At 38.9% G+C, this 14,544-nt stretch overlaps 1 protein-coding gene across 1 annotated transcript in view; it reads right to left on the bottom strand.

Moving 5' to 3' along the window:
* The window catches only part of LOC149317321 (lipoxygenase homology domain-containing protein 1-like), a 235,837-nt gene that overhangs the window by 151,347 nt on the left and 69,946 nt on the right, over positions 1-14,544 (bottom strand). Inside the window, exons 19-21 of the mRNA XM_089517319.1 lie at positions 9,617-9,749; positions 8,936-9,087; positions 5,605-5,759 (exon numbers count right to left, since the gene is read on the bottom strand). Coding sequence (XP_089373445.1) covers positions 5,605-5,759; positions 8,936-9,087; positions 9,617-9,749 — 440 coding nt within the window. The remainder of the gene's footprint in view (positions 1-5,604; positions 5,760-8,935; positions 9,088-9,616; positions 9,750-14,544) is intronic.

The following is a 14,544-nucleotide window of genomic DNA, read 5'->3' as shown; positions in this document are numbered from 1 at the left end:
CTTGGCTTCTAAAAATAGAGTGAACCAGAGAAATGGATAGCTGAAAATTACAGAAGTTATTTTAAATCAGACACTTTGGGAAGTGGCATTAATTCTATATTAGCAAAATATTTTGATATTTGTGGAGGAACATGTACTTTTTTATCCGGCAACTTGGATTTTAACTGATGGTCAGTGTGGTTGGATTCTTCATGCTTCTACTGTTGCTGAAAGCCTTCAAGTTTGGAAAGATAAACATTCACCATCTAGCATCCAATGCTTAGAAGATCATATGCATAAACATGTATGTTATAGACAGCAGCTCCAAGAAAATACATTCTTGGACCAATGATTAGCTTCTAACAATGTATATGCATACCCTTTATTGGAATTCTATCCACAACTTTCCCCACTGCCAAATTTTCTTTTTCTTTCCTTCTCTTTTTTATTTTAAAAAAAGAAATCAGGTTTTGTTTTTTGAAAAGTATTTTGAACATGAGACTTAGCAGACCACAGGTTAAGAGCAGAGAGGCAATGAACTCTTTCTTTACTTGCACTGGACCTTTCTGCCAAAAATACTGTTTGAGGTGGCTAAAAAGGTGACTACACCTTTTTTTTAAAAAGAAATGTAATATCTTTTGCTGAAAGGCTAAAAAAGAAAACAGCAACTTTTAAAGTACAAGAGTTAGAGGCAATATACTAAAAATGATACTCTATTATGTATTGCGTGCAAGAATGGGGCGGGCAGATATGAAAAGATCCCAAAGAGCAAATATATACAACTAAGCACAAAACTTAGAATAGTACAAGCTATTGCAGTCCCTATTATCATGTATGGATGTGAGATCTGGAAATTAAAGTGGATAAGAAGAAAATCAACTCATATAAGATGTTGGGGAAGAGTGCTGAGGATACCATGGATAGCCAAAACGTCAAAGAAATGAGATCTTGAAGCCAAGATGATTAAACTAAGGGTGTCATACTTTGCCACATAATGAGAAGGCATGATTCATTGGAAAAGAAAATAATGCTAGGAAAGGTGGAGGGAAGTAGAAAGAGTGGAAGACCAAATGTAGATGGATGGACTCTATTAAGGAGGTCACAGACATGAATTTATTAGACCTAAGCAGAGTAATGGGGGATAGGGCATCTTAGAAATGTCTCACCCACATATTCAAATGTGGATAAAATAATTTTGGGCGTAAATAAGAAAAAGATCTCTAAGTTTTACAATCTTTTACTTGAGCTAGGAATGCATGAGGAAACCATAAAACCTTGCATGATTAAATGGGCACAGGAACTGGAGGAAGTATTACCACTATCACAGTGGGGGAAAAACTGGAATGTTAGGCTTAAATATACTGCTTGTATAGCCCTAAAAGAAAATTACCATAAAATGCAAAATAGATGGTATCTCACCCCTATGAAACTTTGTAAAATTTATAAAGACCAGAGCCCAATGTGTTGGAAATGTCGCGTCTGTCCTGGCTCTTATTTCCACATGTGGTGGAACTGTGAAATGGTAAATAAGTATTGGAAACAGATTCATGCTAAAATGAAAATAATTGTAAAGAAAGACTTCAAGTTTTACCCTAAACTTTTCCTCTTAAATATGATTTCAGATAATAGTCTTGAGATTAAGCATGGCAAGCTTCTCTTTTATATGATCTCTGCTGCACGCATAACACTCGCAGCATATTGGAAAGGGGAAGCAATACCTTCTTGGAAGGAATGGATAATGAAAGTCATGGATTACATGGAATTGGACAAGCTTACATGTTATATTGAGAACTTAAACTGGAATAAAGAAAAAAGGATTTGGCTTCCTTTGGTTGATTTTTTAAAATCAGAAAAAATAATATAGATCCAAGCATACCGCTCACAACTCCTTTTCTCATACTGTAACTAAATAAACCTAATTGGTAATTCAAGAAATTTACATAAGATATAAATTATGTTTTTTTTGTTTTTTAATATACCTGTATTGGTAACTATGTAAACGCAAGTGTGGTAAAATATAGTTCTCTGCCCTTATTTTTTTGTATTAAAATATAGCCTGGCTATGTCATGTTCTAGATCACCTGCAGGAAGTCACTTGTTGGTGTGTTTGCGGATTTGTAAATGACTGTTTGATGTCTAATGTTTTATTGTTAATGTAATGTATTGTGAACTTTGTGGATATTTGAATTTAAGAATGAGGATTGTAATTGTGTTTGTGTATTTTATATTTATCAATGTGGAAAAATTAGTAAAGATTATCATAAAAAAAAAAAAAGAAATGTCTCACCCACAGGGTTATCATGAGTCAAGACTGACTCCAGGGCAGTTAAGAAAACAAAAAACAATACTTGTGGCCATAATATTTTCCAAATCAGAAAGTCCCTCTTTCTGGATTCACTATGTTAGGCTTTATGGAACACGGGTTCTAAGCAGCTGTTTCAAAAGGTATAAATAAAATAACAATTTTTTAAATTTGTGTTTTAAATCTTTTATTTAGGGTTTTTCTGGGGTGGTGGTGGGGGGGGTTGGACCGCAACCCTCTGTGTGTGAATTGTACCCAGATAACTGTAGTACAATGCTCCATTTCTCATTGTTTCTAAGTCATGTGATTATCTTGCTGATGTTAGTAAGCCTGAATTTTTTTCTTTCTTTAGAGGTAGGAAGCTAGTGTTATTTCATTGCCAGAATAATGTAAATAAAAGTATTACAAAATCCTACTTCTCCCTTCTCTATTACATAATACTGAAGATTTTCACACCAGCGCTTATAGTGGGGTAAGTACTTGTAAAACACTGGTAAAATGTCAGGGTAGGGCATGTGTGTGAAAGCCTGATGTGCTTCTGAAACGTCAGGGAATCGTCCCCTCACCTCTAACGTCCTTCAATCATTCGTGGAGCAGCAATTCCCTATGAACATAAAGGTGGGTTACAGACCGCCCATTTTTGGTGGGCTGTACCCGCCCCTTTCCCCAGTGTATCGGGGCCTCAGTGGTCAGAACGGCAGCCGCTGAGGCCCCGATCCGCCGCTTTTCAGGCTGTGGGGAAGCGGCAAAACGTCGCTTCCCCACAGCCTGAAAAGGGCTGTCCCTGGGGCTTCAAGCCCCAAGGACACCCTATGGCGGTGGGAGGAGGAGAAAGGGGCCGCTTGGCCCCTTTCTCCTTTGGTCCGCTGGGCGCAGCTGTGTGAAGGCTGCGCCCAGCGGACCAAACCAGGAAGGAGCTCTGAAAAGGAGCTCCTTCCTGGTCCGCGCTAAAGGCGCACTAAGCGCCCTGGCACGGAGCGAGGATGTCACTTCCGCGCCACCCCATATAGAGGCAGCGTGGTCGTGACGTCCTCATGGCGGCGGTTGTGTGGAACGGCCACCGCCATTTTGTGCGTTTGGAGCGTGCACTAGGGTTAGGGGTGTATGGAAGCACCGCCCCTTTCTAACCCTAGTGCGCGCTCCGCACACACAAAACGGCCCGTTTGTAACGGGCCAAAGTTTCCATTCATAGGAAATTGCTGCTCTGCAAATGACGTTTTACCAGCATTTTATCAGCGATTACACCAGTGCTGATGTGAAAATTTTCACTGAGTACTCTGGAGATTGAAAAAGGACAGTTAAGGGCTGAATGGCCAACTACATGAGAGAAGAGGATTTTGCATTTCTAATGGTTTAACAGAAGCCCACACTTTTTTCTGTACAAATATTAATGGGGTGCCATTGTCTTTTGCATTTGCCTGCCTTCGCTAAGGTGAACAGACTAAAGTTCTTATTAGTCAAACCCTTCAGCCAAATCTGGATGTAGCTTTCTTTTGCAAGGCAGGGATGGGCAAACTGTGACTTTTTTAGCCATTGTTGGACTATAACTCCCATCAGCCATAGCCATCACAGCAATTAAAAAAGAATTCATGGAGCTGGAGTCCAAAAACATCTGGAGATCTAGGGGATGCTGTCTGGCCCACTCCTGTACTAGGGAAATAGTTGCCTATGTGGCCATTGGGTCTTTCCAAATGGTTAGTACATACTTTAGCCAAGATCTGTGATATGGAACAAAACTTTTGTTTCTTTGTATGGAAGCAGGGAGCAAAGAAAAGGCTACTGTGATACTTTAGAAGGTGCTATTAGGAATTGGTTTCTCTACAAATACAAGATGGATTTGAAACTTAAGATTTTGAAATAACAGGAAAAAATGAATAAAATTCTGACAAATAAGCCAAGACACGAAATAGCAAAATTATATCAAAAAATATGAATAGAGCTTGAGAGAGAGGTTGTGAATGATACAATAATCAAATGGAGATTAGATATTGAGGATCAGTAACTCTTGAACAGTGAGGAAAGTCATGGGAGAGAACACAGAAGTTGCACTCTGTCAAGACTTGAAAGAAAACTACACAAAAATTTTGCAAAAGTGGCATTTAACTCCTGAACTAGACAAAATATATAAATCAGCAGAAAACAAATGCTGGAAGTGCAACCAAAATATAGACTCTTATCTTCATATATGGTGGCATCAAAAATTCATATTGAAAGTACACAAATAACAGGAATAATGTTTCCAATGACACTGGAGCTTCACTAACTGAATGTGACACACAGTATAAATAAAATAAAAATGAGGAATTAAAACACTGGAGAATAATACTATATATAAGACTACATATGACAACAGCAACTTGTATTCTTTATGCAAAAAAGTGGAAAGAAAATGAGATACCATCAATAAATGATTGGTTCATAAAACTGGTATAAATTAAAGAACTCGATAAGCTTACACATTTAATCAATAATAAATCTGTGGAAAAAAGTTGAAGCAAAGTGGGAACAGTTAGAAAAATACTGGAAAAAGAAATAGCCAGGGATGGAAAAGACAAAGTAGAAAAGTATAACTAGATGATGTGGTTATGAATGAAGCAAGGAATGAACCATGATATTTATATTTGATCACTGTATAAGCAGAGGTGGTTGGGGATATAACTGGTATAGTAAAGATGGGGTATATATAGGTACAATACACATTGGTTACACTTTATAACAATTACAATAATGAAGAATCTTAAGCTAGAATGGAAAATAACAACAAAAAGAAGAAGGAAGGAAGGTAATTTCATAGATTTTTTTAATTCATTAATGAAAGTGACTATAACATGAATAAGCTTGACAAGATACACATGAGTAAACAAATTAATGTAACTACCATGGATTGCCCATGTATCTTGGATTTGTGATGTGGATTGTATACTCTGTTAGTTTTTCACAGATGTAACAAAAAGTAATAGTATACACAAAGAATTGAAGATCTGCTGGTTAATACAAAAATATTTTAAAAAGTAAAAAGAAGGTGCTCTTTGGTGAGGCCGGGGGGATTAGAATTAATTGTTTCTAGGGTGATAAGCTGCCTGCTTCCACCTGTGTCATCTTGTACACAAACCCAAATATTACAAAGCATTATAGGGTACAGTGATTTTTTCATCCAAAAGAAAGCGAATTTGCATTACTTGAATTCTATACACTCCAGAAAGTAGAGCAAGAACAAACAATGAGAGAGAGAGAGAGAGAGAGAGAGAGAGGACTGGTTGTCAATTGGTAGGAAATAAGGTGTTGTTTGGAAAGGTACTTTCAGGCTTTTAATTAAATACAACCTCTCACAGATGAAAATGTATTCTGAGTTCTTCTCAGGTTCTCTGATGATTACTTTCCCACAGTACCAGTTCTGTGACATGTTATATGCCTTACAGCACAACAGCACTTTCTGTAGATTTCCAAGAGACACAGCTTGTATTTCAAACATGTCAGTCTAGAAGACAACAAATAGGTTCCATGCACATTAGTGTAGACAACAGTAAACAATGTTACGACCAACTCAGTGCTGAAATATGATGCTGTAAAATGAGGATACAGCCAGACTAATTAAAAAGTCCATAAAGTCCCAGATTTTGTTACTGTTCTTTCTGGTTTTATTGCAGATATCCATACATGTTTTGTTTATCCCAGAATATTTCCCATCAGCCTCCAGTATGATCAGATACTTTTTTTTATCCTAGCTTTCCAGGTCAGTTTATAAAATTGGAAAGAACAGCAACAAAATCTGGGACTTTTTGATCAGTCTTAATGTGCCCTGAGATAGCTTGATTTAAGCAGTTCCTGAAACTAGTGAGAAAACATTCTCATTAGTAGGAAATTACTAGGATTAATACATACCCTTTTCTCAAGGATGAGCAACTGAAACAGATCCTGGTGCTATTTATTTAATTTTTTTACCCTGGGATTCTCTTTCCTGTTCTTCCATTAGCAAGTGAAAATACAATTTTCACAGACTGCAACAGCTTCTAATAGTGTACTGTGTGCTGGGGTTCCCTCCCACACACCAGTTTTTCTCTCTTTTTTTCCTTTTTAGTGGCTCTGTTAGGAAGGTTTATATCTATGGATAGCTTGATTGCATTTTAACAGTGTTTTTATGTGTTTTTACTCATGTCTTTATAAATGCTTTTAACTACATTTGTTTTAATTTGTCAGTTCTGGAACCACAGCACATAGCACTGTGGGGAGGAACTAATTTTGCTGGGCCAAAGTGGGAGGAGACCTGGTTAAAGGTCATGGCACATAGCCCTGTGATGTTGAGAATGAGTGGACAGAGCCACAGAATTTATTAGGCTTTGCCCAACTCCTCCGCTTCCTCTTTCAACCTGGGGATTGACCTGCCTGCCTGCTCTTTGTGCAGTGTCAGCATTGCTGGTCATTTCTTGGCCAGGTAGGAATTTTTCCCCTTTCCATGAGTTTTTATTTTATTTTAATAGTTTTGCCTACCTTTCAATGTATTTTAGGAAACAGGAAGTTGGTTTGGTGGCTCTGTAAACAGATGGCACTTGGCAGCTAATGCAAAGAGAAAAGTAGCCATGGCACCCATTTGGGTGATGGGATGGCCTCTGGAACTGCTTCTTTAGGTCATAGGACCAAGGGGTGGGGAAGTAGGGCTGGCTCAGGGGCTGTACCCCATTTTAAATCATACAACTTAGAGAAGGGTGTTTTATAAATTGTTTGACCATGCCAGTCTTTATATGTACAGACGCAGCATCTTTTTATCTTTTTTTTTTACTATTTCATTAATACAGTATTACATTCTGTTTCAATAAGCACTCCATAATGAATTGATACTTTGACAGTTGACTGTTACATGTTATGCTACAGAAATTCTTTTATAATATTTTTACAACTTTTCTAAATTCCCCTGTTAACTGACACATGGCAATGAGCTTTATTTTATTCTAGATTTCTTGCTGATATTTGTACCTGTTTGTAAAAGGTCATTTTGAGTATATTGTTTATACAGATGTTTGGTCATCATTATTGTATTTTATCTTGTACTGGCTGTATGCCATAATAATAAATGACTGACTGACTTAGAGAAGGGATCTCCTGGGTTTGCCTTCTTTTGCAAGAACAACTGAGAAGCAACCCAGGTATTGGGTTCTTCTTGGGGCTCTCGTGTTTGTCCAGGGGTAGCTAAGGAAAGGTTTTGTTGGAGACTGCTTCAGTGACTCCCCCACCAGGTTGCTCTTTCCCATTGCTTTTCACAGAGTTTAGATCAGTTTAAAAGTTTAGAAGGTCAATAAAGTGGCCCTTACTCAACCCAACTTCTTGGGTATGATCTCTTTATTCCCATTGTGGGTCAGCAAATGGAATTGCTTTGAGTTCCAAAATTTTTTTAAAATAGTGGGTTATTAACAAAGATAATAATATGATAATAAATAACTACCTCTCCCCACAATTCATGAGCCAAATCTAGATTCCCCCTTTGCAATTCAAGATTGATCTTTAGTGAACAAAAAACGCAAGAGCCAAATGAATGTTTATGTCTACTTTGAATGCATGGATGGATGGATGTGGCCCAAAAAACTGGACAGAAATCATAGAGAAAAGGGAGCATTTCTAGTGACTATTGCAATTGGGGGGGGGGGGTAATAGTGAAGTGGCTTCCCCAATTTTAGGGTTTAGGATAGCTGGTGTATCCAGAAGGACAACATGTATACACTTAGTCCATTCCTGGGGACATCTCCTCATGTATATTTAGGATGCACTGCACTAAAAGAATGTGAGAACTCCAAGACACAACATCACAACAGCAAGGTGGGTCAGCTTCCTTGTAATGTCACAGTAACAAACATGAGATGTGGTTTAGGAGTGTCTCCTATGTGCAAAGCTGCAGACTGCATATTCATACTTTGGCAACTAACATGCTATGCAGCAAGTCACATCAAACTCTCTACAACCTTTTGTGCCTAAGATTTGACTAAATTTTGACAGAATTACAGCAGACAGTCAACACAACCAAGATAAAACAATTGACTTGCCAAATATCAGGATGCCTCTGTAGATGTATCAGCATAAATCACTCTACTTTGCCATCATAGCCTGTTGAGTGTTCAGCATGTGTTCGCAGTACCCAGTCCTGCAATTAGGTTACTGAAATGGCAATTCTTTTCAGTTTGGAAGATACCAGTAAAGTACCACACAGTACTGGATGTGTGTGTTCTACACAGTAAGTAATTCCACTAAGAGGAGTCATGTAATCTTTATGTGTTTATCTGCAACAGACATTGATATTATGCATATTTCTTGAGTGTAATAACCGAGTGTAGTTTCCCCTTAGTTTTTTTCTTTACTTTCTATACCCATCTCCAAAGTCTTTCTCGCTGTTTTCTTTTTCTCTGTTCTGTTTTTATTCTGTATCTTTTAACTTCTTTTAATTATTTCTTTCATTGTTGGTACTAATGTTCTTTCCTCCTGTAAGATACCAAATGTACTGAAGAATATGTATGAAATGATTTAATAATCTGCTGGTAAATGAAGTGATATGTCTTTGAGTGCAAAATCTGTTTCAGTTCCTTTCAATATCGATGTCAAGTATGCCCTGTATTAAAAGCCCCTTTCACTTTATGTGCAGTTAGACAATAGAGTTTTCATTTGTCATACCTTTCCTCTCTGAAATTTTATGGCATTGTTGGATTTGTGAAGAAGTCTTAATCCAGAGTCACCTCTTTCTCCATAGATGCACAAATAAACTGAAGAATCTGTTTCAGCTTGCTCCAATTGTCCCGTATACACATAGACCTTATAATTCACAGCTAAAGAAAGAGATCTACATTTTAAAAGCTACAAATAATTTTACTTAATTTGAAATTGATTAAATCATTTATTGTAAGCCCCACCTTTCTCCTGACATGGTATCGAAGAACAGTAACAAGTTTAAAACAAAATACAATTAAAACATGATGATACAAAAGATTTTTAAAAGATTTAAAAACAAATAACCTTTTCCAGATTGTTTTGTTACTAAACTGCATAACAATATCCATGCATGTTTAATTTAAAGGACTTAAGTGCAGGGTGGAATTATGTTATCTTCATGTGATTTCTTTTTATCTATAATTTATCTATAATTTACTTTTTTAAATTATAAATGTTGTAATACAATGTTAGTTAATTTAATAAATCCCAGAAAACCTTATGAGCCTAAAAGGATCAATTGGATTATGCCCAATAATTTTTGTGATAATTGTTATAATCTGGTGATAGACAATATAATCGGCAATATTGTGATAACTGTGTGTTTTCCACTGTGCAGTTCTTTTTAAAGAAGAAGTATATGATTACTTGGATAAAGGCTTCTTCCTTTTTCTACTACTGGAAGTTCACATATAGTATCTCCATTCCCCTGGTTTCTTGACAGCCATTTGTTTGCTGGAAAATTCAATATTTTCCCACTCTTCAAGTGGTGCAGTGTCACCTATGGAAGAAACAGGAGTAAAATGCTTTGATGTCCTTGTAACTGCACACCTGCACTTTTGTGATAGGCTAGGAAACAACATATACACAATAAATTAATTACCTGCAGTAATCATTAAAATACCATCAAATGCTAAAATGAATCCAGATAATATATGAACTGTTAGAAAAACTTATTTTGAATCATATATATAATTATGAAGCAAACAATCTTGTTTCTGAACATTGGATTTAAAAATATTTTTCTTTTCACATAAAATACTTTAGCAAAAGCAATTTTGATGGTTTCTTCCATTGTATAAAACTCTGTCTGTTTAATGGTGCAGCTCCCTCTGTTGACATACAGCAAGGACAAACATTAGGAAGCACTGATTTACAGTTTGTTACATGTTTGCTTACATGAAGGTCACCCTTTGAAATACAAAAGCTTCTCTTATAAGCCTTAGTCCTAAAGTCCATCTAGATATTTAGGGGTATGTGTATTCTTTACAATAAACAATAAATAAAAATAAATACATAGAATTTCCTCTAAGAAGTGTTTGTCAGCATCAAGTTTTGCAAATTAACTTCACTTGGTCTTTCCAGTGCGCACACCCATAAGAAAGCCTTCTATATGCCAGATACCTAGGTGAGGACAAGCACATCCTATGACATACACACATCTTTTACCACTTGACAAAGAACCTCAGCTTTTAAAGAAAGTGCTAAACATATTATTTGTTTTGACAAGATGTTAAAGAAAAGCAAGGCACATAACTTGGGGGAAGGGGAGATCCACCTGTATTATCTATTTCTAATGTCTAGGTTCCCCCTATAATATAAGATGCTATTCTTAATTCATGGTTTTAAAATTCCAGGTTGTAAACTGAATATGTTAGAATAAAACAGACATATCTGTACAGGTCCAAGCTACAAGACAGGATGCACATACATTTCTAGTTCTGAAACAACTGTAACTCAAATGGTGTTCCCAATCCAGAGGTTCCACAGTCATCCTGCCCCTCAGAAGGGAAATAGAGAAGGATATCTCTAGAACTGGGAAATCCAGATGCCACTGAGAACATTTCTTCGTTCCTATCGGGAGGCAATACGTGCAGCCAAGAGAGCCTTCTCCTCTGCACGTATTGCGTCTGCAGAGTCCCGTCCAGCAGAGCTGTTTAAGGTGGTGAAGGAAATGACGCAGGTGCCCCCTGCGCCAAATCCCTTACTTAACCCGACGACGGACTGCTGTGTCGCATTTAACAACTTCTTTGCAGACAAAATCTCCGATAAGAGCCGACCTAGATGCCACCGCTGAAACAGAGTCGACAGGTGAGACGTCCAGTGACTCCGCCGATGTAGTCATACTGGATCAGTTCCAATCTGTGAGTACTGATGATGTGGACAAGCTGCTTGGTAAGGTGAGGAAGACAACTTGCCCTCTCGACCCTTGCCCATCATGGCTGGCCGTCCAGGGGGGGATGCATTGGTGAGATTCCTTACGGATATCATCGGTGCATCCTTCAGGGAAGGACATATTCCATCTTGTTTAAAGGAAGTGGCGGTTAGGCCACTCCTGAAAAAACCTTCCCTAGACCCCCTGGATATGAGGAATTATAGGCCGGTGTCATTGCTGCCATTTTTGAGCAAGGTGATCGAGAGGGCGGTTGCCCTTCAGCTCCAAGCTGTCTTGGATGAAACCGATTATCTAGACCCATTTCAAACCGGCTTTAGGACAGGCTTTGGGGTTGAGACTGCCATGGCTGCCTTGACCGACGATCTGCATCTGAGCATTGACAGGGGGAGTGTGACCCTGTTGGTGCTCTTAGACCTCTCAGCGGCTTTCGATACTATAGATCATGGCATCCTCTTAGACCGCCTGAGGGGGTTAGGTATCGGGGGCACTGCTTTGCAGTGGTTCCAGTCCTTCCTCTCGGGCAGGTCTCAGAGGGTGCTACTCGGGGACTGTAGCTCCAGTAAGAGGTACGTCACTTGTGGGGTTCCTCAGGGGGCTATTTTGTCCCCGATGTTATTTAACATCTATATGAAGCCGCTGGGTGAGATAATACGGAGTCATGGTGCTGGGTGTTATCAGTACGCTGATGACACCCAAATCTATTTCTCCGTATCTCCTTCGTCGGCCTCGAATTCTGATGGCATCTCTTCTCTCAATGAATGTCTTCACGCGGTAATGGGCTGGATGAGGAAAAACAGATTGAAACTGAATCCAGACAAGACGGAGGTGCTCATGGTAGCGGCCCTGAAACCAAGAATTGGGTTGCAACCTCCAGTCCTGGATGCGGTCACACTCTCCTCCAGTGACTGTGTTCGCAGTCTGGGGGTGCTCCTTGACTCATCGCTCCTGATGACAAATCAGGTAAATGCGACAGTCAGGAGTGCCTGTTATCAGCTTCGGCTGATACGCCAGCTGCGCCCTTTTCTGGAAGTAAGGGATCTCGAGACGGTTGTGCACGCGCTGGTAACCTCACGCCTTGACTTCTGTAATACACTCTACATGGGGCTACCCCTGTGCTTGACTCGGAAATTACAGCTGGTTCAAAACATGGCAGCCAGGCTTGTCTCAGGAACATCTAGGAGGGACCACATTACTCCGGTTTTGAGGTCCCACCGCCTCCTCCCGTACAATCCTCCCCGCGCTCTCCGGTCCTCTGGGAAGAACTTACTGCAGCCTCTAAAATCTAGGCTTGCGGCGACCTCCCAGAGGGCGTTCTCTGCTGTCACCCCCAAACTCTGGAACGACCTGCCAGATGAGATCCATCAGATAACATCATTAGACAGCTTTAAAAAAGCGATCAAGACGGATCTCTTCCGGCAGGCCTTTCCAGATTAACCATCCCGGCCCAGGTTCCCTGATTCCCTCATTCCTCCCGTGGCCCCATCTTAGTGATGGTTGAGGATCAACAGAGGGATATCAGGGGTTTTAGTTTTTAATTGTTGTTTATATGCTTTGATATTGTGTTTTTAATATGTTATACTGTTTAATACTGTCTTAAGGGGGGGAGGGATAAAGTGTTTTTAATTGTTATATTTTATATTTTATTGTTGTCAACTGCCCGGATTGGTTTCCCATAGGGCGGTATACAAATAAATATTATTATGTTGTTATTATTATTATTATTATTATTATTTATGTTCACCTCCAATTATTCAGAGATTCTTCTTTCATGCCACCCCCCATGTCATGTGTCTGGCCCCTGCGGTCTCTTCCAATTCTATGATTCTATGTGTCTTACTTTTCTTTAACATCTCGTCAAAGTAGATGTCTGTCATTGCACAGTTATTGAGGGTTTTTTTCTCAGTTAGATATTCTGCATTTAGTACGTCTTGTTTTGGGACAAGTCATTAGATGGTAAGTACAAACCTATGAGCAACACTGAACTAAGGGGTAAAACAGATGGCTGATAAAGGGAAGCTTAATGCTGCCCCTTTGAGCACACAGAAACCACACACCATGGCCCCGATCCAGCATTTTTCCATCCCCAAAAGAAGCAGCAGAAAAAAAACTGCCCTTGCCACCGCCATGGCACTTCACATGTGTAAATGTTGTTCTGCAGAAATGTTGTGATGCTGCCCGCTGTCTGTTCAGGTGGGTGGCATGATACCACTTTGGGAGCGGAGTCAAGGTATGTGGCGTGCAGTTGCCACACCCACACTCCACCCTGACACCAGCCCCAAAGTTAATATTTAAGTTCATAGAACTGGTCCATGGTAATTTCATGATGATTGGGGCCATAGTATTACTAATCCAGACCATTGTCTCCACACAGTTCCCAAATTTGGACAAGGCAATGTTTACATCAAAGCAGGTTTCTATGAGCACACCATGTATTAGATCAAAACAGCAAGAGCAAATCATCCGTTTCAAAAAATGTACAGTCAGATGCTCACATGATGCAAAAATCAATTATTTCTCTCCCCCCCCCCCCCCAATGCATATACAGTTTGCATTCATGCTTCCTGATTCAGTAAGGGATGTTGTAACAACCTGGACTGTATTTTAGTTTCTGTTTGCCTCATTTAAGCTTTCAGAGCTATAGAGATGTATAGCATATTATGAAATTAAATGTATGTTTCAGGAAGAGAGCCAGTCTAAGTATAAATAAAGATAAAATGAAAGTAATAGATGGCTTATAATAACAACAATCCTGACAGTACAAGGTTACTAGCCTACTGTCAGCAAAACACCTTCCCACCTTTATAAAATAAAAGGAGAAACCAGTGGGTTGGGAGAGAAAATAATTCTCAAAACATATACTGGCTGAAACAAGTAGAATAATAATGAGACCTTCCTTATTGTAGATCTCTCTTTTTATTGCATGAGACAGCAGGGGAGGAGTGGCTAAATGGAGGCCAAGGAGAGTATCATATAGAAGCATTTTTAGCAGCAAAGTACCAGATTTTGCTCTTCATAAACTGGTTTGCCTCCAGGCTCCTGGCACCAAACAATTACTGATAATCTTAAATCCTACCTCTGATTAAAATATTCCTTTCTTGAAGAATTAGAGACTTATAGTGCAAAATGCCATATCAAACATGCACTATAGTACTATATCTCTTTTACAATTAAAAAAGAAAGGAGGAGAAGAGAATGGAACATATTATTCTGATATTTCTCAAAACCCACTTGAGAGTGGGGGAAATGTTGCAGCTGGTGCTAGAAATTGCCAGAAAATAGTCCAGAATAACAGAACCAGAACATGGATTTAAATAAAGAAACAGTCCAAGAATTTTAGCAAAATTAACCTTGACTTCCCAATATATTTTCATCATCCAGAGGAACCCTAAGAGATAACTCA

The sequence above is a fragment of the Sceloporus occidentalis genome, unplaced genomic scaffold (genome assembly GCF_023333645.1).
Source record: "Sceloporus occidentalis isolate IW3139 unplaced genomic scaffold, rSceOcc1.0.p SCAF_3, whole genome shotgun sequence".
NCBI classification, from domain to species: Eukaryota; Metazoa; Chordata; class Lepidosauria; order Squamata; family Phrynosomatidae; genus Sceloporus; species Sceloporus occidentalis.
This window is presented reverse-complemented; position numbering and strand designations above follow the sequence as displayed.